Source organism: Gracilinanus agilis, chromosome 4 (assembly GCF_016433145.1).
Source record: "Gracilinanus agilis isolate LMUSP501 chromosome 4, AgileGrace, whole genome shotgun sequence".
NCBI classification, from domain to species: Eukaryota; Metazoa; Chordata; class Mammalia; order Didelphimorphia; family Didelphidae; genus Gracilinanus; species Gracilinanus agilis.
This window is the reverse complement of record NC_058133.1, coordinates 463,153,440-463,177,816: the sequence shown is the minus strand read 5'-3', so window position 1 is coordinate 463,177,816 and position 24,377 is coordinate 463,153,440. Positions and strand designations below refer to the sequence as shown.

The window sequence follows — 24,377 nt, the reverse complement described above, 5'->3', positions numbered from 1 at the left end:
TATTTTTAACACTGAATACAAGTAAATATGTGCATTTTATGTAAGAACAATACTTTTAAAGTACAATAAGTCTCTGAACTTTTTTTTTTTTAATTTTAAACCCTTAACTTCTGTGTATTGACTTATAGGTGGAAGAGTGGTAAGGGTAGGCAATGGGGGTCAAGTGACTTGCCCAGGGTCACACAGCTGGGAAGTGTCTGAGGCCGGATTTGAACCTAGGACCTCCCATCTCTAGGCCTGACTCTCAATACACTGAGCTACCCAGCTGCCCCCTCTGAACTATTTTTAATAACGTTATTATGTGCTAACCAATGATGAATAAAGTACATTAATGTGACTTCTAGTGCTGCATGGTTTTGCTGATTATTAATCAAAATTATTTTGATTATTAATCAAAAAACAAGACTTAATGGGGCACTATAGTACTGATATAACTGCACACATACATATAAAACTCCTTTACACTAAGAAAATTGCTGAAATAAAGAGAGAAAAATTCAAGGAAGAATACTTTATCCTCTCCCTCTCTCAAGTCAGGCAACAGGAGAAGAAAAAGCTGCCGGCCTGCTGGTTAAGCCATTTGGCCACATAAATTAAGTAGGAGATCAGGAGATTACAGAAAATAAAATGACTTGCAGGCATTAGTAAGTAATGGGGGAGGAGGGTACCTTTTCATGGAAAACTGGCCAGGACACATCACACAGATTTCCTGGTACAGGTGTTTATCAGTGCTGCCTACTCAATCATTGTGTATCAAATGAAACAACTACTGGGGAGAAATGCTTCTCACTAATGAAGCATATGTAAAGATGTAATCTGACTATAGTTCCCCTTTAAGAGCAGGTAGAAAAGTTAAAAACAATAACAATCCCACAAATAGGGAGTGCAGACCCCATGAATGCACTGAGATAAAGCCATGTAAATCAGAGGCAGAGGGGTAGAGAATGTGGACAAAAGTGATCAATCACTATATAGAAGCCCAAGATGTCAGTAACAGGTGTGGAAAGAGGAAAAGGAGGGCAGAAGGAGGAACACACAGCACACCTACCAAGCCGAACTAAAGACCAGGATTTGTCTTGTGCGGCAATATCAATGAGGGAGCCTTCTAGCTTAGGAGATAGTCGCAGTACCGAAAGGATCACGTGATGTATCACGTGATGCACGATGTCATGCGTAAACTGTTAGTTACTGTGCCACGGTTGACTTTATGGCTCCTCAGAAAGAGCCATATGTTGCCGACCCCTGGGCTAGGCAATGGGGTTTAAGTGACTTGCCCAGGGTCACATAGCTAGGAAGTGTCTGAGGCCAGATTTGAACCAAGGACCTCCTGTCTCTAGGTCTGGTTCTCAATCCACTGAGCCACCCTGTTGCTCCCAAGAAGATAAAGTTAAAAAACAACAAGTTTTCACATTGGCCACATCCTAAAAAAAAATCCGTCTCATTCTGCAGTACACTCATTTTACACACTCTTTTAAGAGATGAGTAATATGTTTCTTCATCAGTCCTCTGGAATCTTACTTAATGGTTGCTTATGGTATTTTTCCTTTTACCTGGAAGCTCTGGATTTTAGTTAATATGTACCTGGGAGTTTTCTTTTTAAGGTTTTTTTTTATTTCAGGAGATGCTTGATAAATTCTTTCTATTTCCACTTTGCCCTCTGGTTCTAAGATATATGGACAATTTTCTTGCATGATTTCTTGAAATATGAGGTCTAGCTTCTTTTTTTGATTATAGCATTCAAAATCCAATGATTCTTAAATTTTTTCTCCTTGATCCGTTTTCCAGGTCAGTTGTTTTTGTATGGGATATTTTATATTTTCTTCTATTTGTTTCAGTTTTTTAACTTTATTTTAATATCTCCTGTTGGCTCATGGAGTCATTGGTTTCAGTTGGTCTATTCTGAGCTTCAGCAAGTTTTTTGCCTGGGCAAGGTTTTGTACCTTTTGTGCCAAGCTATTAATTTCCTTCCATTTCTTTCTTCCATAGGTTTCATTTCCTTTCCAGTTTTTTCTTCAAGTGCTCTCATTCTATTTATAAATATATTTTAAACTCATTTTCCAACTCTTAATTCATCTTTTCCAGGAATTCTAGTTGAGTTTGTGCCCAAGCTATGTTTTTCTCTGAGGAAATGCTTATCTGTATTTTGAAGTCATTTTCCTTTGTGTTTATGTTTTGAGCATCCTTGACAGATTCATTTTTTGTTTATCCATTCTTTCAGTCTCCTTTCTGACTTTATACTAGATATTAGGGCTGAGCTTTGTGACACTTCAAGAGGGAAGAGGGAAGGTTTGGTTTGGTACTGTTGCTATTTTCTTGGGGTAGCAAATATTGTGTTATTCTAGGATCTCAGGGACAGGCTGGGGACCTTTTCTCCAGCTGGTCTGATCCAGGGCAAAATATGATGGATGAGCCTGAGTCTGTGTAGGACTTGGCCTCCATCAGCCAGCTAGGAAGCTCTTTTGATTTCGAAAGACTGAATGGTAGGTTCCCTTAGATCTGGGATTCCCTCCTCGGTTATTCTTCTGGAGACTGAGCTACATGGAGATGAGACCCTGCTTTGCTCTTGAGGTCTGTGGCAAGTTGTTGCTATTGTTATTGGCTTCTGAACTTCTTCCTTTTTCCATACACTCTCCATGGCCTGCCCACTCAGGAATGGGAATGTCACTGCCATGGGCAAGTCCCTTTCTCACTCCACCCTGGATCTGGGATTAGATACTGGGTAATAGATGATAAAGCTGCCAGTTGACCTCTGTCCCCATCAAAGTACCTGCTTTGGGTCTGAGACTTCTTCTTGCCCTAGTATGTAGCATCTTCCAGGGTGTTGGAATGCTCACCCCACCTTAGTGTCCTTAGCACTCTCTGTCTCTCTGTGTGCTGAGCTAGGCTGGACAAAGGACTCACTGTCATTCTTTCTGGATTTCCCTATCTGGATTTGTTCTGATACAATTTCCTCCTATCCTCCCCTTCCTTTTAGAATCAATACTGAGAATCTGTTCCAAGGTAAAAGAGTGGTAATGGCTAGGCAATAGGAGTTAAGTCAATTGCCCAAGGTTACACAGTTAGGAAGTGTCTGAGGACTGGCCCTCTGTCCATTGAGCCACCTAGTTATCCCTATATTTTCTAAATCTGTTAGGAATTTGTGGATAGGAACTTGGGTACACTACTTTTTTGGGGGGGGTACACTACTTTTTATCAATCCCCCACTTTGGCTCTGCCCTCTGCTTTCTTTAGAGGAGGGGGTAATACTTAGTTTTCAGTAGTTAGCTTTTAAATCTAGACCCATTATCCCATGTTATAACATATACTTTTTCCATCTGCTGTTACTGAATAAATCAATCACAATTAGAAAGCCAAAATTTATTGGGGAATGTGAAAAATGACTTATTCTGTTATTAGATATAGATGATTTGGGAATTATTGCTTTCTTCCTATTCCACACAGATAATTTAATTATTTTGTAATAATGTTTCAAAAGACTTGTCATTAATTGGGATGGGTACTCTTCCAACCTATGTAGCTCCATACTTCCTTAGACACACTTTAGTAGATAGTTTTGTGAATTGCCAAATCCAAGGATTTCATTGCCTTTTGATCAGCCTCATGGTGATGAGCTTTTCTGAACTTAGGCTGGGTTTCAAACAACAATCCATCTTTGGTCTATAATTGAAATATTTCTAGCTTGGTCAGCCCTGTAAGAACTTGAATACTACTTGCATAACCTTTTAGAACCCAGGGATGCCATCATATGACAATTAAGCACCAGAATAGAACATTAGTGGAGGATTAAAAAAAAATGAGCTATTTTATAATTGTTAATTTTGATGTACCTTGCTTAATAAAATCAGTTATAGGAACCATATAATTTATTTGGTATAAAAACATTTCAAATGGACATCAAGGGGAATAGTCTTTCAGAAATACAGGAAGGGATGGAAGCAATTTTGTTTTTTATAGGCCAGACATCTCATAGATGACTAGAGAGAGAAGAGCAATTATTGCATAATGCAAGTGGATGTCTTTGCTATTTGTTCAAAAATTAAAATGAGTGATTTTCACTATACATCTAATTTCTATGGAAACTCTTTTCTGTGCTGTGTCCTAGCTGTTATTTACTATAAAGCACTCTAGTTACATTATTTTACTGTTCAAAAACTTTAAATGATTTTCCATGTCTACTGAATAATATCTAAAACTATAGTGTCATACATGAATAGAAAGGGATCCCTGTATTGACTTAGCCTCAATTTAGCATTATACATTTGTATTGTGTTTTCATTTGTTTTATTAAACATTTTCCAATTAAATTTTAATTTGATTCAAGAACTAGAGAGTTTTGCAGACTGTTTTTAAGAGTTTGTAATCTCTGATAAACTGCTTAGCCTGCCATTCAAGGCACTTCAGGAGCTGGCCTATCTTTCCAACTTGATTTGTTTTTTATTTCTTGTCTCTAGTCAAATTAAATTATTCCAGAACACACCTTATGTTTTCTCTTTGCCTTTGTTCATAAATATCTACCCTCTTAAGGTCTTACTTTGTCTTTCTCAACCTTCAAAGCGTAACTCAATGTCTCCTTCTTTAGACTTCCCATTTTTTCCTAACAAGAAGTTAGCTTTCCTTTCAATGAACTTGTATCATATTTTGTCTGTTGCTTTTATGGTCTAGGTATCTATTTCCTTGTCTTATCTTTTCTAGAGCATGAGATCTTTAGCAGTGGGGGCCAAATTTTAATCATCTTTATTTTCCCTACAGCACCTAGCATTGTAGAAAGTACTAAGGAAAATGGATAAGGGAAGAATTTATGACCAAACAAGAGATGGAGAGCATTACAAGATATAAAATGGATAATTTTGAATACATTAAATTATAAAGGTTTTGCAGACACAAAACTTATGCAGCCAAGTTTAGTAGAAAAACAGAAAACTGGGAAAAATATTTTTAAAGCAGCTATCTCTGACAAAGGCCTTATTTCTCAAATATATAGAGAACTGAGTCAAATTATAAGAACACAAGTCATTCCCCAATTGATAAATGGCCAAAGGATATAAACAGGTGGTTTTCAGATGAAGAAATCAGTTATCTTTAGATGAAAAAAAATGCTCCAAATAACTATTAATTAGAGAAATGAAAATGAAAACAATTCTTGAGTACCACCTCACACCTATCAGATTGGCTAATATGATAAAAAGAAAATGATAAATGTTGGTGGGGATATGAGAAAGTTGAGACATAAATGTGCTGTACGTGGAGTTGTAAATCGATTCAACCATTCTGGAGAGCAATCTGGAGCTATACCCAAAGGACTATAAAAGTGTACATATTCTTTGATTTAGCCATACCACTATTAGATCTGAATCTCAAAAAGATAAAAAAAAAAAAAAAAAAGAGGGAAAGGACCCATTTGTACAAAAATGTTTATAGTAGCTCTTTTTGTAGTAGTAGCAAAGGATTGGAAATTGAGGGGATATCCATCAATTGGGAAATGGCTGAAGAAATTGTGATATATGATTATAATGGAATATTTTTATACTATAATAAATGATGAGCAGGAGGATATCATAAAAACTTGGAAAGACTTGCATAAGCTAATGCCAAGTGAAGTGAGCAGAACCAGGAGAATATTGTATATAGTAATAGCAATACTTTAAGATGACTTAACTATTCTCAGCAATACAATGATCTAAGACAATTCTGAAGGATTTATGGTGAAAAATGCTATCTTTTACCAAAGGAAGAACCAATAGAGTCTGAAAGCAGCTTGAAACATACTATTTTTCCTTTTTTCCTTTATTTTTTTAGCATGTCTTCTATGACGTGACAAATATGGAAATATATTTTGTATAAAAGCACATATAAGACCTTTTATCAAATTGCTTACTGTTTCAGGGAGGGGAGGGGAGAGATAGAGAGAATTTAGAACTTAAGTTATTAGAAAATGAATGCCAAAAATTCTTTTTACATATAATTGGTAAAAAAATATTGCTGAAGAAAAAAAAGATGGCAAGTATGAAAATACTATCTTTTTGAAAAAAATTGAATGAATGAGTTAATGGTCATCCTGATGTCCTAGTGTTATTTCTTTAATTGTTGTATATAGTTTTGATTTCAGAAATTTAAATATGTTTTCATTTTACTTTTCTAGAATGTAAGGTATGGCGAAACCCTTTAAATCTTTTCAGAGGAGCTGAATATAGAAGGTATTATATTTTGATTTAATTTTGTACATATTAGTAATGATATTTTATTCTTTGATGAAAAGTGCTGATGAAGTACCATACATTTTGTGGATATTAAAACCTCAACTCTTGTGAAAAAGGTTAAGCCCCATTTGTGGGTGGGAAAAACTAGAGCATATTGAGGTTGTGTGATCTGCTGAAGTTTCAGTTTCTAGAAGCATTACTATTACTGTTTCTTTCAGTTAACATTTATTAAGTTCCTGCTATATACAAAGTGCTGTTTTATGTATGGAAGGTAAAGAGACAAAATCCTACCTTTGAAGTGATGATATTCTGCTTAAATCCAATAAATATTTTCCTTTCAGTAACAATAAGAAGCATCCTTTCAAAACAAATATTCTTTTGATATACAATTAGAAAATAATTATTTTGAATATAGTTTTTATATAAACTGTTTAAAAGTAATCAGAATAAAAGAACATTTTAGGGGTTAGCATATTTCACAATTATACACTAAACTTCAGAATGGTGGAAAAATTTACTCTGGTATTTCACTCTGAATGTAAATTTGTTATAGATTCCACTTGGTCTCAGGTCAGGATGCTTTTCTATTTTTTTAAATTTATACTGCTTTGTTTTTTTCTTCCCTAATAACATTGGACATTTTTACACTATATAGCAGAAATATATTAATTTTGCTATCTTGCTATTACGCTTCAGTTTTGGCCAACCTTTTATTTGACCATTTTTAATTTTATTTGAGATGGAGAAGTGCTATGGTTCATTTTGAGGCAAATTGAAATAATTTCTTAGGAAATGATAGCAATGTTTTTATGAACCTTTTAATTACTTGGGGAATAGTTTTTGGAGGTTTTTTTAGGAGCTTGGAGAAGGTAAGGATCTAAACTAGTGATGATTATCAGTAATCAGTAAACATTTATTAAATGTCTACAGTGTGATAGGTACTACAATAATATAACAATTCAGCACATATATAGCACTTTAAAATTTACAAAATACTTTCCTTAGGACTGCCTATGAGATAGGGAGTGCAGCATTCTCATCCTCATTTTACAGATGAGGCTCACAGAGCTTATTTAGCTTTGCTAGGATTACATGGTAAGCCTCGACATTCAAACTTGGGACTCTGACACCATGTTCAATGTTTTTTTCACTCTACCCTATTGCCTCTGTTTCTAATTTTATTTTTCTTTATGATAATTTAACCAATTAATAAGTTATTTTGTTAAATAATAAACAAATAGTAATAGTGTTTTCCAAAAGTAAAATTGACTGTGGCACATTTTCACATTTAAAATAGTGTCTGTTGAAGTTGTCAGATTGTCTGCTATACTCAATTAAAATGTTTTCTTCTGTTTTGGTAAAGATATACCTGGGTGACGGGTAAGGAACCACTTACATACTATGACATGAACTTGTCAGCTCAGGATCATCAGACTTTTTTCACTTGTGATACTGACTCTCTACGTCCTTCAGATACAGGTACTTTTTTGCGTTCATTATACTAAAGAAAGTGATGATTGTGAGAGTTATTGAAAGGTTTTTACTCTTTCTTCACAGTTATTGATTATGGTGTACTTATGTAGGTAAGAGTTAAAATTTTATGTATAAGAAACTTATATTGAGTTGAAACTTTTCTTGAGTTGGGAACTAACTTGACTCCCTGTTAGATTCCCTGAGAAAAAGATATTATAGTACTTAATAAACCTTGTGAAGTTGTTTCTTTTATTATCCAAAGGAACTCAACCTTTAGATGGACTATATCAGTGACTTAATCATATGTCAATTGCATAGAAGTTTGGAATATAAAATGATTATCTAAAATAATAAATTATGAGGTAGGAGGGAGGGAAATGGAGAGAGAGAGAGAGTTGGCCTGTACTTTGCCTAGTGAGTAAATTAGGTATGCAAAGTACTAGAAAAAATAAGTAGTTTTCATTGAAGAACTAAAAAGTAGTTATACTTTATTTTTTTATTTAGAATATTTTTCCATGGTTACATGATTCATGATTCCCACCTTCCTTCCCTTCATGATTCATGATTCCCTTCCCCCTTCTAGAGCTGACAAACCTGTTATACATGTATCATTGTTCAAAACCTATTTCCGTGTTATTTATGTTTGCAGTAGAGTGAGCCTTTAACATCAAAACCCTAAGGTAGTTATACTTTAAAAATAAAGATAAGAATCTTGGCATTTATGTAGCACATATATGCCAGGTACTATGCTAAGTGCTTTACAAATATTATCTCATTTGATTTTCACAACAATCTTGGAAGGTTAGTGCTATTATTATCTTCATTCTACAGTTAAGGAAACTAAGGCAAACAGAAGTTAAGTGACTTCTCCAGGGTCACACAGCTGATAAATGTATCCATGTGAATTTGAGTTGTTTTCCTGACTCCAGGTCTAGTTCTCTATCCACTTTGCCACCTAGCTACCCTAAAATAAAGCTCTTCAGAAAACAAACAGAAATATATAAACCAAAGATAAAGACAGTATATCTTCTGATATAACGTTTACCATAAAACATTTCTGCTTGGCTGAATATATATGAATCCAAGGTAATTGGTATATATAGTTTTTTTTTTTAACCCTTACCTTCCGTCTTGGAGTCAATACTGTGTATTTGCTCCAAGGCAGAAGAGTGGTAAGGGTAGGCAATGGGGGTCAAGTGACTTGCCCAGGGTCACACAGCTGGGAAGTGTTTGAGGCCAGATTAAAACCTAGGACCTCCCATTTCTAGGCCTGGCTCTCAATCCACTGAGCTACCCAGCTGCCCACAATTGCTATATACAGTTAATGAAAACCATAAATAGAAACACAAAATAAAGGAAATGTTTTAATGGTATATAGCTTCTAAAGCAGGGGTTGGCAACCTATGGCTCTTTCTGCGGAGCCATAAAGTCAATTTTTTTTCAGGCACTGTTACAGGAGCGTGCACGGTGAGCACTGTACGGCTCTCACAAAATTACATTTTAAAAAATGTGGCGTTTATGGCTCTCACAGCCAAAAAGGTTGCCGACTCCTGTTCTAGAGTATGGCATAACTATAGAGTCAGTATTCATTCAAAAAATTCAATTCACAAAGATACCACATTATTACTAAGCTGGATTTATACTAGTAATGCAGGACTGATTCAGTATTAGGAAAACTATAAATATAATTGACTATATGAATAGCAAGAACAATGAAAATCTTATAAGATTATTTTAGTAGATGTAGAAAAAGCTTTCAACAAGACCCTGGGCAAGTCATATGACCCCTATTGCCTAGTCCCTATCGCTCTTCTACCTTAGAACCAAAACAATTCTATTCTAAGATGGAAGGTAAGGGTTTTAAAAAATAATAATAACATTATAAAGACAAACAACTTTGAAAGACTAAAGATTTCTGATCAATCAGTAGGCACGTATTAATTAAAAGAGAGAAAGCATTGCAATTAAGAGGAGTGGGGGAAGCTTTCTATAGAAAATGGGACCTCAGTTGGGGCTTGAAGGAAGCCAGGAAGGTCAATAGTTGAAGTGAAGGAGGGAGAGCATTCCAGATGTGAGACAGAGAAAATGCCTGGAGTTGTGAGTGTCTTGTTGGTGGAACAGCCTGGAAGACCAGTGTCATTGGACTAAAGATTATGGCTCGGGAGTGAGGTGTGAGAAGAATAGAAGGAAGGAGGGGACGAGGTTATGAAGGTCTTTAAATGCCAAACTGATAGAGATCAGCTCTATCAAATAATTGAAGGGACCCCAGGATGGGGCAGGGGAGATGAGGAAAAAAGGTTTTGGGATCAGGAGGGCCAGAGACAAGCTGGTAGCAAATCATAGCAAAGTTTATTGGTCACAGCTTCTAATTTATTTATTTATTTATTTATTTATTTTTAAAGCCCTTAACTTCTGTGTATTGTCTCGTAGGTGGAAGAGTGGTAAGGGTGGGCAATGAGGGTCAAATGACTTGCCCAGGGTCACACAGCTGGGAAGAGTCTGAGGTCAGATTTGAACCTAGGACCTCCTGTCTCTAGGCCTGACTCTCAATCCACTGAGCTACCCAGCTGCCCCACAGCTTCTAATTTATAGAGAGATTTGAACAGGCTGAGGGATTAGTAAGCTTTTCACATACACAATGGATGTCAATGATTTATAAGTTTCGTACAATGGATTTAGATTACATCATTGAATCTAGACAGAGTTTTCTATAGGCTGATAAATCAATATGCCAACTTGTAACCATGTAACCCAGATTCCCAGAGAATACATGCATCAGGAGGTTTCGGTAGGAACATAGTTTCAGCAAAGGGGGAGGAGAATGAGGAGTTGAAGCCTCAGGTAAGGAATGAGCTACAAGTCTGACTTTAGCTGCATTATTGGCTACCCCAGAGCTTTGGTGCTGGGGGGGTGGGGTGGTCTTTAGGCTTTCCAGAGCTTTACTTGATGGAGGCTCCTGAACATTCTCATGCTGTCCTCACACTAAACAGAGCATTTTTTTTTTTTATTAGCTTCTGATGGCAATAGGGATCTGTTGGAGTTTATTGAGTAGTAGAGAAGATGACAAGATTGGATCTGAGTTTTAGGAAAATCACTTTAGTGATTGAATAGAGGGTGGATTGGAGTGGGGGGAGACTTGAGGTAAGCACACCCACGAGCAACTATTATAATAGTTCAGGTATGAAGTCATGAAGGCCTTCATGGGGGGGGGTAGTGTCAGAGGAAAGAAGAGGGAATATTCAGAGATGCTGCGACAGTGAAATTGAAAGGCCTTGCCAATCAATAGCTTGGACGTGGAAAGTGAGAGACAGGGAAAAGGATGACTTATGGGTTGTAAGTCTGAGGGGCAGAGAGGATAGTGCTGCTCTCTGTAGGAATAGGGAAGGTGGCATAGGGGTGGGAAGATATTTAGAGGGAAAGATAATGTGCTACATTTTGAGTTTAAAGTGTCTACTGGACATCTAGTTCCAGATGTCTGAATGGTACTTGGAGATAGGAGATTAGAGGTAAGCAGAGAGACTGGGGAAGGAAAGATAGGTTTGAGAATCATCAGCCTAGCAATGATAATTAAATACATGCAAGTTGATGAGAGGGAAATGAGGAGAAGGCCCAGGATGGAACACCTACAGTTAGAAGGCATGATATGGGGGAGAATCCAACAAAGGAGACAGAGAAGGAGCAGTCAGATAGGCAGAAGGAAAATCAGGAGAGAGTGGTGTTGTACCCTTAGAGAGTATCAAGGAGAGAATGATCAACAGTGTCAAAGGCTGCAGAGAAATCAAGGAAGATGAGGATAGAGAAAAAATCATTAGATTGGGCAGCTAAGAGATAGTCCACCACAATTGCAAAGGACTCATGATGAAACATATTCCCCACCTCCTGACAAAAGGGATGGTCTAAGAGGGCAGATAAGACCAATTATTTTTGAACATGGCCAATGCAGGAATTTGTTCTGCTTGTGTATATAAGTTTGTAAAAAGGGTTTCGTTTTTCTTGTTCAATTTGAGGGATAAGACAGAAAAGGAAGATCTTTTTCTATTTCTTTTTTTTTATGTTTAGACTTTTATTTTTTATTTTTTTTACATGATTCATGTTTTTACTTTCCCCTTCACACCCCATTAACCTCCCCCCCCCCCATATCCAACGCATCTTTCCACTGGTTTTAACACATGTGATTAGTTAAGACTTATTTACATATTATTGATAGTTGCATTGGTGTGGTCATTTAGTGTCTACAGCCCTAGATCTTTTTTTTTATTTTTATTTTTTTTTTTAATTTTAAACCCTTAACTTCTGTGACTTATAGGTGGAAGAGTGGCAAGGGTAGGCAATGGGGGTCAAGTGACTTGCTCAGGGTCACACAGCTGGGAAGTGTCTGAGGCCGGATTTGAACCTAGGACCTCCCGTCTCTAGGCCTGACTCTCAATCCACTGAGCTACCCAGCTGCCCCCATCCCTAGATCTTTTTGAAAATAAAATGTAATTTTATTTTAAAAAATTCAATGAACACTTATTAAGTATTTACTATATAATATATAAAACATTGTGTTAGCCACTGACGTCAGAAAAACAAAAATAAACAATCCCTGTTCTTAAAAACATTCCATTCCATTGGAGGAAAACAACAAGTACATGTACTCAGAAAATTCAATACAAATTATATACAAAATAGTTTCTAGAAGAAAGAATCAGGATAAGATTCCTGTTGAAAGCAGTGCTTGAGCTGAACTTTGACTGAAACTGGGGATTCTCAGAGGCAGAGGTAAGGAGAGAATGTGCTCTAGAGAAGGACAACCAATGAAAGATGTCAAGGTGAGAGATAGAATGTTATGTATGGGGAATAAAAGAGGCCAATCTGGTTGGATTTAGAAGCCAATTAAAGAGGGCAGTTAAGTGACTCAGTAGATAGCCAGGTCTAGAGATGGGAGGTCCTGGGTTCAAATGTGGCCTCAGATACTTCCTGGCTGTGTGACCGTAGGCAAGTCATTTAACCCCATTTGTCTAGACTTTATTGCTCTTCTGACTTAGAACTAATACTTCGTATTGATTCAAAGACAGAAGGTAAGGGTTTAAAAAAAAGTCAAATAAAAGAATTTTTATTTTATCCTACAGATAAAAAGTAGTTATTGAGTCAGGGAGGGATGTGGTCAGACTTGTGCTTTAGGAATACCGGTTTGGCAGTTGCATGAAGAAAGGATTGGAGAGCAAAGTGACTAGATGCAGGGACACTGGTTTTTTTGTTTTTTTTTTTTTAATTAAAAAAAATTTCCATGGTTACATGATTGTTATTTTCTCTCTCCCCTCTTTCCTCCCCACTCCTGGAGTTGGCAAGCAATTCCACTTGCTTATATCATCACTCAAAACCTATTTCCATATTATTCTTTTTTGTAATAGAGTAATCTTTTAAAACCTAAACCCCAAATCACATACCCATATAAACAAGTGATAAATCATATGTTTTCTTCTGCATTTCTACTCTAACAGTTCTTTCTCTAGATGTTGAGAGCATTCTTTCTCATAAGTGTCTCAGAATTGTCCTGTTTTGTTGCATTGCTATTAGTAGCAAAATCAATTACCTTTGATCATCCCTCAGTGTTTCAGTTACTGTGTATAATGTTCTCCTGGTTCTGCTTATTTCCCTCTGTATCAGTTCATGGAGGTCTTTCCAGATCATATAGAAATCAAGCAATTCATCATTCCTTATAGCACAAAAAGCACAGCTTTGAATATTTTTGTACAAATATCCTTTCCCATTTTTTTTTTATCTTTTTGGGATACAAACATAGTAGTGGTATTGCTGGATCAAAGGGCATGCTAGGGACACTGCTATTGCTATTGAGAAGGCGCACTAGTTTAGGTGAAAGGAGATAAGGATCAGAACTGTGGTAATATAAATAGAAAAAGGGGCAAACTCAAGTAATAGTGTGGAAATAGAATTGACAAGATTTGGCAACTGATACATGAAGGGAAGAATTGAGGAAACTGAAGTTTTGAACCAGGATGATTGGAAGGGTGGTGATGTTTTGGGCAGAAATAGGAAAATTAGGAAAAAAAGAATAGTTGGCAATGGGGGGTTAAGTGACTTGCCCATGGTCACATAGCTAGGAAGTATCTGGATCCCATCTCTGGGCCAACTCTCAATCCACTGAGCCACTTAGCTGCCCCTTTATTACACTTCTTTCAGAATTTAATTCCAACATTCATCTCATTTTTTCATGGATCTTCCATCTCTTCCTCCTTTCCATAGGGGTTTTTCTTTTTGTATTTTTGATGATAGGGTTTTTTTTTTTGTATTTTTCTATTATATCCAGTGACCTTCTTATTTTACTCTCTCCCCTTTTTAGTAAAACTTCTTAAACACTTATGCCTGGTTTAATAGCAAAAGATACAGTCTGAGGTATTCTTGTTGAATTGTATTAATTTCCTGGGTTTCCAGTTCCTTTTCAGAAGGAATCAAGGGAATATGCCTTAGGGCTTCTACTTCTTATACTTTTCTTAATTTTTATACATCTCAAAACTCAAGTCTGAAGCACCAAACTTAGATCTCCCTAATGCCTGAACATAGTTCATTTATTTACCCCTACCTTCTGTTTTTACACATTCACCATTCATTCAGTTTTTCAGGGAAGATATTAATAAAAACTACAAGACCAAGGATCTTGATTTTTTAGTAAGTGTGAAGGGTGAATCTTTCAGTGACCTTTATAGAATGTATAATGTTTGTATTTCTCTTATTGTTAAACGTCTATCATTTATCCTCAAAGTACAATCTGGTCATTTTCCTAGAAGGTAAGGTGAAGAGGCTTGATAAGAACTCTGTATTCTAAAAAAGCAGCTACCTACTACCCAAGGAAAGAATGTGAGTTCAAAAGAACTGCCAGGTTTAGAGATCATCCCATAAGATTTGGGGAAAGAACAGACAAATTGTAGTAGTTAATAACTGTTGTAACTCCTTAATATTTTTTCCCTCTAACTTTTGTCTCAGGCAGCTTTTTATTGAACTGATAACAGTAATAGAGGAGTGTGGTATTTTCCAAGATCTTTTATTCAAGATTTAGAAAACTTCCCCAAAATTACAAATCCTGACAGCAACTACTCACTTATGTTGAATCACAGAGACACAAATCATACTGCCAGAAAGAACCAAGAAAGTATTCCTAGAGATGAAATAGTTTTGGGCATGAAACTAAATTAGACAATGTGATGTTTTCCCGCTACCTAGTTAAGGCAAAGAATTCAAAATAGAGAAGCACATTGGTAAAATGAATAGCTGGTTAAGAAGATAGAATATGCTCCAGCTAGGTGGTTCCGGGGATAGAGAGCCAAGCCTTGAGATGAGAGATTCTAGGTTCAAATCTGTTCTCTGGCACCAAGTCATTTAACCCTGTTTGCTTAACCCTTACTGATCTTCTGCCTTAGAAATCAATTCTAAGATAGAGAGGATAAACATTTATAAAACAAACAAACAAACAAAAAGATAGCATATGAAAATAGGATTTTGAGTTTTGGACTATGGCTTAAAATTAAAAAAAAAAAAAAAGATAGTCTCCTGGTTAGGAATGGAGTATAGGCATTTTTTATTGTGCTTCATTTTATTGCATTTTGGCAATATTGCTTTTTTGGTAAAATTTAAGGTTTATGGCAGCAACTCTGTATCCAGCTAGTTTTTTGGCGCCATTTTTCCAACAGCATGTGCTCATTTCATGTCTCTGTCACATTTTGGTAATTTTCATAATATTTCAAGCTTTATTATTATTATTATGTCTGTTTAGGTGATCTATTATCAGTGATCTTTGATGTTACTATTGTAATTGTTTTGGAATACCACAAACCATGCCCATTTAAGATGGCAAACTTAATTGATTATGTATGTTCTGATGCTCCACCAGCCTGCCATTACCCATCTCTCTTCCTCTCCTCAGGCCTCTTATCCCCTGAGATATAGAAATATTGAACTTAGGTCAATTAGTAGCCCTATAATGACCTCTAAGTATTCAAATGAAAGGAAGAGCCAATTGATGCCTCAGACCTCATTGTCTTATTTTAAGAAATTGCCATAGCCATCCCAATTTTCAGAACTGCCACTCTGATTGAGAAACAGCCATCAACATGGAACTAAGACCCACTACCAGCAAAAAAGATTATAACTCACTGAAGGCTCAGATGATAGCATTTTTTAACAAGAAAGTATTTTTTTTATTAAGGTATATGCATTTTTTAGACATAATGCTGTTACATACTTAATAGACTATAGCACAGTATAAACATAACTTTTATTTGCACTGGGAAACCAAAATATTGATATGATTCTCTTTATTGTGATACTCACTTTATTGCTGTGGTCTAGAACTAAACCTCAAGTTTCTCTGATATGTGATTGTATATTTAGTAAGGCCTTACCAAGATAGCTAGGTGGCAGAATGGATACAGAGCCTGGCCTCAGGAAAGACCAACGTTCAAATCCAGCTTCAGAGCTTTACTAGCAGTGGGATCCTAGGCAAGTCAATCAACTGCTATCAGCTTCAGTTTCCTCCTCCATAAAATGAGCATAATAATAGCATTTACCTCCTAGGGATGTTATTTGAAGAAAATATTTGTAAAGTGCTTTGCAAATCTTAAAGTATTATATAAATGATAGCTATTGTTTTAAGAATCTGTTTGTATGGAGTCTTGAAAATGTAAACAAAAGGGCTTTAAATTAAAAAAAGCAAGGAGAGAAAAAAACTGCCTGTGTAGGTCATTGAGTTAGTTACTGTAGAGAGAAGCTACAGTGGAGGAAATGGTAATAGAGACACCCAAAAGAACACAGGAGACAAGATCAACACAAGGGAAAACAAGCAGTCTTGTTGTCAGAATAATTTATAGACTACCTGCCTAGAAAGAGGAGACAGATGAGTCTGGGAAACAGATCACAAGTCTGGCAGAGAAGAAAATAGTAGTGATGGTAGACTTTAGTTATTTAGACATCTGCTTGAGTTTTTTCTCTGCCAAAAACAGAGTAAAAGTTAATAATTTTTTGACTTAATGATAATTTTGTCCTTCCAAAGATGGAGGACCAACAAAGGGAAATTCTGTTCTGGATCCGATTCATACCAACAAAGAAAACTGGTTGCTAGGTGGGGTGGAAATAATGAGAACTTTGGGAGGACCACTACACTAGAATTTGCAATAAAGGAGAGGAAAATTGGGCATAGTCTAATGTATAGCTTATATTCTAGGAGATCACATTCCAGTGGGTTAAGAGAAAGAATAGGTAGGGTCCAATGGACTAAAATTTTAAAAGGGAAGGCAGCCCAAGGAGGAGAGGAAATTCTTTAAGTATAAAATTCTGAAGACACTAAAAAAAATAATTCCACCTAGGAGAAATTAAAGTGGTCTAAAGAGATCATTGTGTTCACATGGAACTCACCAGCCAACTTGGATTTTTTTAAAAGACATGCACAGAAAATGAAGGCAAGGATGAATAATGGAAGATGGATACAAAGGGCATGGCATCTTCCTATAAGAACAGTGTTAGAGTGAAGCAAAGCAAAAAAAGTTTGGTTAGCAATGCTGGGGCCAAGAAAAGGTCTAAAGAGGAGACAGAGCCTCAATTTAGAAGGAGTCAGGTCAGTGATATCAGATGTGAGAGAGAAGGTTGGACTTCTCAATTCTTATTTTGTTTGTTTTCTCTACCAGGAGGAATGATCTTTTTACTGGAAAGGATAGAACAGAAATGTCAAATTAGGGAATTTATACCAAGCAGAAACAAGAAGTTCAAGAACATAGATCTGCCCTGGATGAGTTCAGGTCACTTGGCTCAGGTGAATAATGTCCTAAGGCAGTGAAGAACTGGCAGATGTGATTGCCGGGCCCTTTTCAGTGATCGTTGAAAGACTATCCAGAAATGAAGAGATCTTGCAGGATTGGGAAAGGCAAACAGCCAGTTTTTGTTTTTGTTTTAAGAGAAGAGAATGGAGTTTCTAAAATAAAGATTTGACAGTAAAGCTCCAATCTTAAGTAAAATTCTAGAACAAATTATCATAGACATGATTAGTGAACTTCTAATAAAGAAATCAGTGCTAACAAGAGCCAGAATAATTTTATCAAGAATAGGTTATCTTAGACTAACTTTAGTTCCCTTTTTGAAAGAATTTTTAAACTGGTAGATCAAGAGAATCCTGGGAATGTAATTTATTTAGATTTTATCAAAGCACTTGATTAACTGTTATGCTATTCTTGTGGAAAAACCCATATTGGAATTTACCCATTGAAATATGCTGAATCAAGCTCATTTTCCTGTTCTAAAATTTCAGGCTTATTTTCAGCCAATCAGGAGCTTTTCTTAATTGCTTAGTGATTTTTGGTGCTCCTTTCATATTACTGTGTTTTAATAGCCTCTGTCTTTTTTTCGGAATTGTTTTTACCTCAGAAAGATGGTTAAATTGAAGACTATAAGCATAATTTTTTTCCACACACTTTTGATGTTCAAAGACCTTAAAAACAACAACTAACCAATCTACCCCAAAACATTTGCAATCCTGCTAACCAAACTTTTAAGAACAAAAGTCTACTAGAAATGTACTAATTTAATGTTTGTTGATATCCCTTAAGTAGTGTTGTCTCATTATTGTTGACAGTTCCTTTCACCAGTGTAGTTTGTAATCCATCTGTGCCTTTTCAACTATAATTCTTGTCTTTATCTTTCCATAAATCTTCTAATGTATTATCTAACTAGTGCATTTGAGGCCCTAATACAGGTCATTTAGTATTTATGTGGATTCTAATGCAACACTCCAACAGTCCTGTTATTCATCTTTCTTACCACATTACAAGTTCACCTCCTTTTCTCACTATGTATGAGCTTGATGATGTTTGACATACATGATCAAGATGGATGTGAATTTTTTCCTTTGTAAAATTACAAATCCCTGCCTTCCTCCCCTTAACACCATTGCCCCCTCCCCTCAATCCAGGTATTGCCCTGGTTTTGAAGAACAGTTTAAAAGTTATTTGGTGGGTCATTTGGAAAGCTATGAATAACCCTGCTTGCTTGGTTTTTTTTTTTTTAAGTGTTTAGGGACTCTTGACTCTGTATCAAATTCTTCCCATACCCGAGTTTATCTTTTCAACTAAATTGCCATTCAGCTCACATAATTTCTGTCTTTCCCCTCATTCCCTTATGGGAAGGGAGAGAATATATCATTAAATGCATGAAACATATTTGTAACAATTTTGGAAAGCACACATCTGACATCTTTCCAGATTATTTTTGTTCACTACATCTATTTGCTACAATACGTAACTCACAATTGTTTTCCATAGTAGTGTTCTAAAGTATAATTTTCCCTCAACTCTCCATTATTTGTGAATTGTGTGGTATCTTTTAATAATACTCATTTTGGAATCTGTCAGTATTTTGACTGTTCATTTATGTGTAAAGTTTGGAAGGCAAGGGAAAGGTAGGTAGTGCAGTGGATAGAATCAACACTAAGTTTGGAGACAGGAAGATCTGAGTTCAAATCCAGCTTTAGCCACTCACTAGCCATATGACCTTGAGAAAGTCATTTAACTCTGTTTGCCTGAAGGGAAAAAAAAGAAAAGAAAAAAGAGGCAGCCAGTGATTTGAGAGCCAGGTCCAGGGACAGGAAGTCCTGGATTCAAATTTGACCTCAGCCACTTCCTAGCTTTGTGACTCTGGGCAAATCACTAAACCCCCATTGCCTAGCCCTTGCTGCTCTTCTGCCTTAAAACCAATACACAATATTGATTCTAATTCAAAAAAAAGTATGGAAGGCAAAAGAACCTCTATAATATGATTTTTAGAAGATATTCTAATTGTTTTAATTTTTACAGTTTGATTTGAAAGTACTGTAATATATAAAAGAGAGTCCTATAATAGTGTAATATAATTAAATTAGGGTGGAGGAGTGAGTATACCTAGTATTATCTATATTAAGTACTTCCTTCTTGGGTAATATTTCAATATTTCAACAGAATTGCTATCTTTTACCTGGTCATTGTTAGATAGGTGCTGATTCCCATCAATTTGTCAAGCTCAGGAAGCATTAGCTATCATCTAGTTGGTGACATGTTTGATATGAGGAATGTATTTTTGTTGCACAAGTAGAGTATATTGTCTCCTTTTCTAAGCCAAGACTAATATTTTGTTTCCAAAGGAAAACTCAAATATTTTCCACATTATTCTTACTGGACAGTTGCAGGTTTTGTTCCAAAAGAAACATACATAGATTCTCTAGGTTTCTTATCAAACCTGAAATAAGCCAGATAGTTCCAGGGATATAGTTTTAAATTATTTTCTAGAAATTTTTGGTGTGAAGTCTTTATTTTCATCCAATAAATGGTAGTAGCAAAAGGGCAGTGCTCTTCTTTTAGTTGAAGGAGCTTCTAGATTTTTTTTGTTAAAAATTAAAGGAAACTACTGACAATTTCTAGAAGTGTACAGTGTATAAAATTGATTTTCTTGTCTTTTACAGCAAAAGCAAACTAAAATGCACCTGAATTAAGGCATAGCTTAAAAACAGACTTTTTAAAAAAAAAATTTCAGGTTTCATATGTTTTTGGTAGCTTCTTCTAATCTTTCAGAATGTGAAGAATTGAAGTGGTATATTTCAGATTGATTATAATGTAATGGATGGCTTGAACTCCATGGACTGTCTTAATACATGACTTTCTATGTATGTATGTGTTTATATTTTATAGAGGCTTGGTAAACTTAGTATTTCACAATAGTTCTAGGGTTAAAATTATTCACATGTGTGAGGAAGAAAATATACTTTGTTATGCTTCAGGCTTTCACATTGGAAATTTAAGTTACACTGGAAATTTAATTCATATAGATGGAAATTTATCTCAGATAACTGGATTACTATGAGGCATTAAACCCAATTCCATTCAGGTGAGTTTTAAGAATATGCAATTTGACAATATTTGCTTCCATAGCTGCAATTTTTAGTTATATAGAGTTGCAATAAGAGATTAAAATATTTGTTCAAGGTCACAGAGTTTTTTTTTTGTTTAATTACATGTAGAAACAATTTTTGATAATTATTGTCTGACATTTTGTGATTCAGATTCTCCCCCTCCCTGAGACAGTAAGTTGCCTGAGATAGGTTATGCCAGTGTTTTCATGCAATACATATTTTCATATTGCTTATGCTGTAACAGAAGACACATATCACACATACAATAAAAAACACATGAAGGAAATAAAATGAAAAGTGGAATGCTTTGATCTGTAATCAGACTCCCACAGTTCCTTCTTTGACAGTGGATAGCATTTTTCATCATGGGTCCCCTGTGGTTACCTTGGGAATTAGCCTTGCTTGGCTAAGAATAGTTTAGTCCTTCACAGTTGATCATTGTATAGTGTTTCTTTTACTGTATATACCAGTGATGGGCAAACTTTTTTTTTTTTTTAAACCCTTACCTTCCGTCTTGGAGTCAATACTGTGTATTGGCTCCAAGACAGAAGAGTGGTAAGGGTAGGCAATGGGGGTCAAGTGACTTGCCCAGGGTCACACAGTTAGGACGTGTCTGAGGCTAGATTTGAACCTAGGACCTCCTGTCTCTAGGCCTGGCTCTCAATCCACTGAGCTACCCAGCTGCCCTGGCAAACTTTTTAAAGAGGGGGCCAAAGGAAAGGAAATGCTCATCTGTCAGTCTCTTTCTAAGGCAACTCTTTAGAAGTTTCTTGTATTATATCCTATTCATTGTATTCCTCAGATTAGGAATAATGTTGTGCACAGGATAGAACATTTCAGGGGGCTGCATCTGGCCTGTGGGCCGTAGTTTACCCATCACTGGTATATACTGTTCTCCTGGTTCTGCTCACTTCACTTTGCATCAGTTCATTTAAGTCTTCCCAGGTTTTTCTGAAACCATCTTGTTTGTCTTATGACACAATGGTTTTCCTTTACAAGCATATACCACAACTTTTTCAGCTATTCCTCAAGTGATAAACACCCCCCTCAGTTTCCAATTCTTTGCTACTATAAAAAGAACCAAAAACATTTTTGTATCTGTAGGTGCTTTTCCCTTATCACTGATCTCTTTGGGATACAGACCCAATAGTGGTATTTCTGGGTCAGGGTTTTATGACCCTTTGAGTCTGTTCCATGTTGCTCTCCAGAATGGTTGTATCAGTTCAAATTCTACCAACAGTATAATAGTGTTCCAATTTTCCCACATCCTCTCCAACATTGATTATTTTCCTTTCCGTTCATGTTGGTCAATTTGATAGGAGTGAGGTAGTATCTCAGAGCTGTTTGATTTGCATTTCTCTAATCAGTAGTGATTTGGAGCATTTTTTTTTTCATTTGACTAAAGATCTCCATAGCTTTTGTACATTTTGTGTAAGAGAATTTCTATTTTTAATTTCCCTTTTTGAATTTTTTTTTTAGTTATGCAGAAGGCATGGCGAGAGAGAAATCCTCCAGCTCGTATCAAAGCAGCTTATCAGGCTTTAGAACTGAACAATGAGTAAGTTTGAAATATGTGAAAAATAAGTTTTTTTCAAAGGAATACCCAAGACAACTGATTTGTTAGATATTTTTTATATCTTGTTTATATTCATTATTTATTATTCTTGAAGAAACTTGGAAGTTTTAGAGTTTTTCTCCCAAAATATGCATACCAATACAACACAATTTTTTTTTTTTTACAACTAGGCTATGTTTTTAGAAGTGTAGCATTTGTTTCTTTTGGATAGATGTTGAAAATAGGAACAGTACTTTAAAAAAATTGAGATTGCAAATACATTTGACAGTAATTAGTGCTTATTGCATAGTTTCTAGGTCAGTGTGAAAGAACAGAAGCATGTGCTCTCTGAAAGATTTTTTTTCTATATTGATAGGTTTTTGAAAGAAGTTCCTCTATTATTTTGTTCCTTAAAATCATTTCATTAGTAAGCATTTATTAAACACCTAAGTACTCTGAACCAAAATGATATTTAAGGAGCAAAAAGGATATTTGAAGTAAAAGGCATAGTCCCTGTTCTTAAGAACAATACAAATGAATTTAAAATGAGATGTGTATTCACAAATCATCTTAATATTAAAAACACCATGTTAATAAGTATAAAATAGAATGTGTAAACACCAAGGAATGCCTAATAAAAAGGGATCAGAGTTGATTTGTCAGAGAATATATCCTGGAGGTGATAAATTTGAAGTTTCAATTTTTAAGGAGTTAATGCTCCTCAGTGGGTGAGCATGTAGGGTAGAGAGATGTTTAAAACAGTATATATTATTAAAAAGATAATTTTAGTACTCCTTTATGTCTGATTCACATGTATGTCAAAACCTACCAAGTTTGGGTATAAGTTCTCTTTTTAAAGTTTTTTTTTTTCTGTTGGTTAGTAGAATCATTAAATATTTCACTTTTATTGACAGCTCTTACTAGTGTAATATGGAGATTATTTACATAATATAATTTGTGGTGTCTTGTATGGCCCTAAATTGACTCCCTGACCTAGTGTCATCTTCCCTTTTTACCTGATCAGATATTTCCACTAATTTCATCATTATTTTGGGTTAAAGAAACAAGGCAAGAACATTGTCTTTATAAGAATACTGTAAAGATGAACCCAGTACCTGGAGGGAACAAAAAGACCTCTAGCTTTTGAAAACATCTTATCAACAAGACTGAGTCTGTCAAATTATGTAGTAGTGCCATTTGGAAATTTAGGGAACCTAACCCCAAAGAAAGGGGAGACATGGGACAGGTAAGTTTCATCAGAGAGGAATGATAGGTGTAGGTGCCTGGGAAGACCAATGTAGAGGACAAAGGGAAAATAGATTTATTTTGGATACCATTTGTAAGGCCCTAAACAAAAAGGAAACAGCATGAGAGAAGGCAGACCCAGAGTTAGGAAAGCCCTAGCAATTGGATTGGAGGGTTTCTAGGCTATCGGGTCCATGGTAGTGCTTCTCAGGCATAATTATTTTCTTCTTTGCTTCACTTTATTCCTTCCTGACCGTGTATATGTGACAATGATGGGGAGTTGTAGTCACTTGTTCTTTTTTATTTTAATTTTTAAAATATTTTTTCATGTTTACATGATTCATTTTTTTCCCTCCCCTCTTCCCTTCCCACTCCTGGAGCTGTCAAGCAATTCCACTGGGTTATATAAGTGTTATCACTTGATACCTATTTCCATGTTATTCATTTTTGCAGTAGAGCAATTTTGTTGTAGTCACTTTGGAAAAATTTACTAGGACATTAAGGTTTTTTTTTTTTAAGAGAAATTTATCTTATACAAGTAGCATTTTTGAAAATTTTTATGGGAATTTAAGAATTTTTAAAATTAAATTTAAAATTATAGAAATTAACTAGGATAGGTGTTGCAGTATATACAGAATAAAAAACAGGCTTAGTTATGGCATAATTAATTCATCATCCCACCTCTTCTTTATATAATACATATTATATAATATAAAATAATTTATATAATAACACTGTACAATTTTATCTCATCTATTTTACATTCCTCTCTCTCATTGTACTATCACCTCAAGAAAAAAAACGGAAGATGATAGTTTAGGGAAAGAAACAATGGGAGAAAAGATAAATAATGAGAGAGAAAAAATCAACAAATGAATGACAAAGAATTTTGAGCTCCTGTGTGCCATTCACTGGTAATACAGATATAAACAAGCAAGTCAGTCCCTGCTCTCAAAGAACTTATATCTTAATGGAGAAAGATAGC

The 24,377-nt window shown here is 35.5% G+C and overlaps 1 protein-coding gene across 3 annotated transcripts in view; it reads left to right on the top strand.

The window, feature by feature from the left end:
• Positions 1-24,377, top strand: part of ST7L (suppression of tumorigenicity 7 like) — a 60,844-nt gene that overhangs the window by 11,047 nt on the left and 25,420 nt on the right. For all 3 annotated transcript variants that reach the window (XM_044672333.1, XM_044672334.1, XM_044672331.1), the window contains exons 4-6: positions 6,140-6,194; positions 7,561-7,676; positions 22,072-22,150. In XM_044672333.1, the coding sequence (XP_044528268.1) occupies positions 6,140-6,194; positions 7,561-7,676; positions 22,072-22,150 (250 nt within the window). The remainder of the gene's footprint in view (positions 1-6,139; positions 6,195-7,560; positions 7,677-22,071; positions 22,151-24,377) is intronic.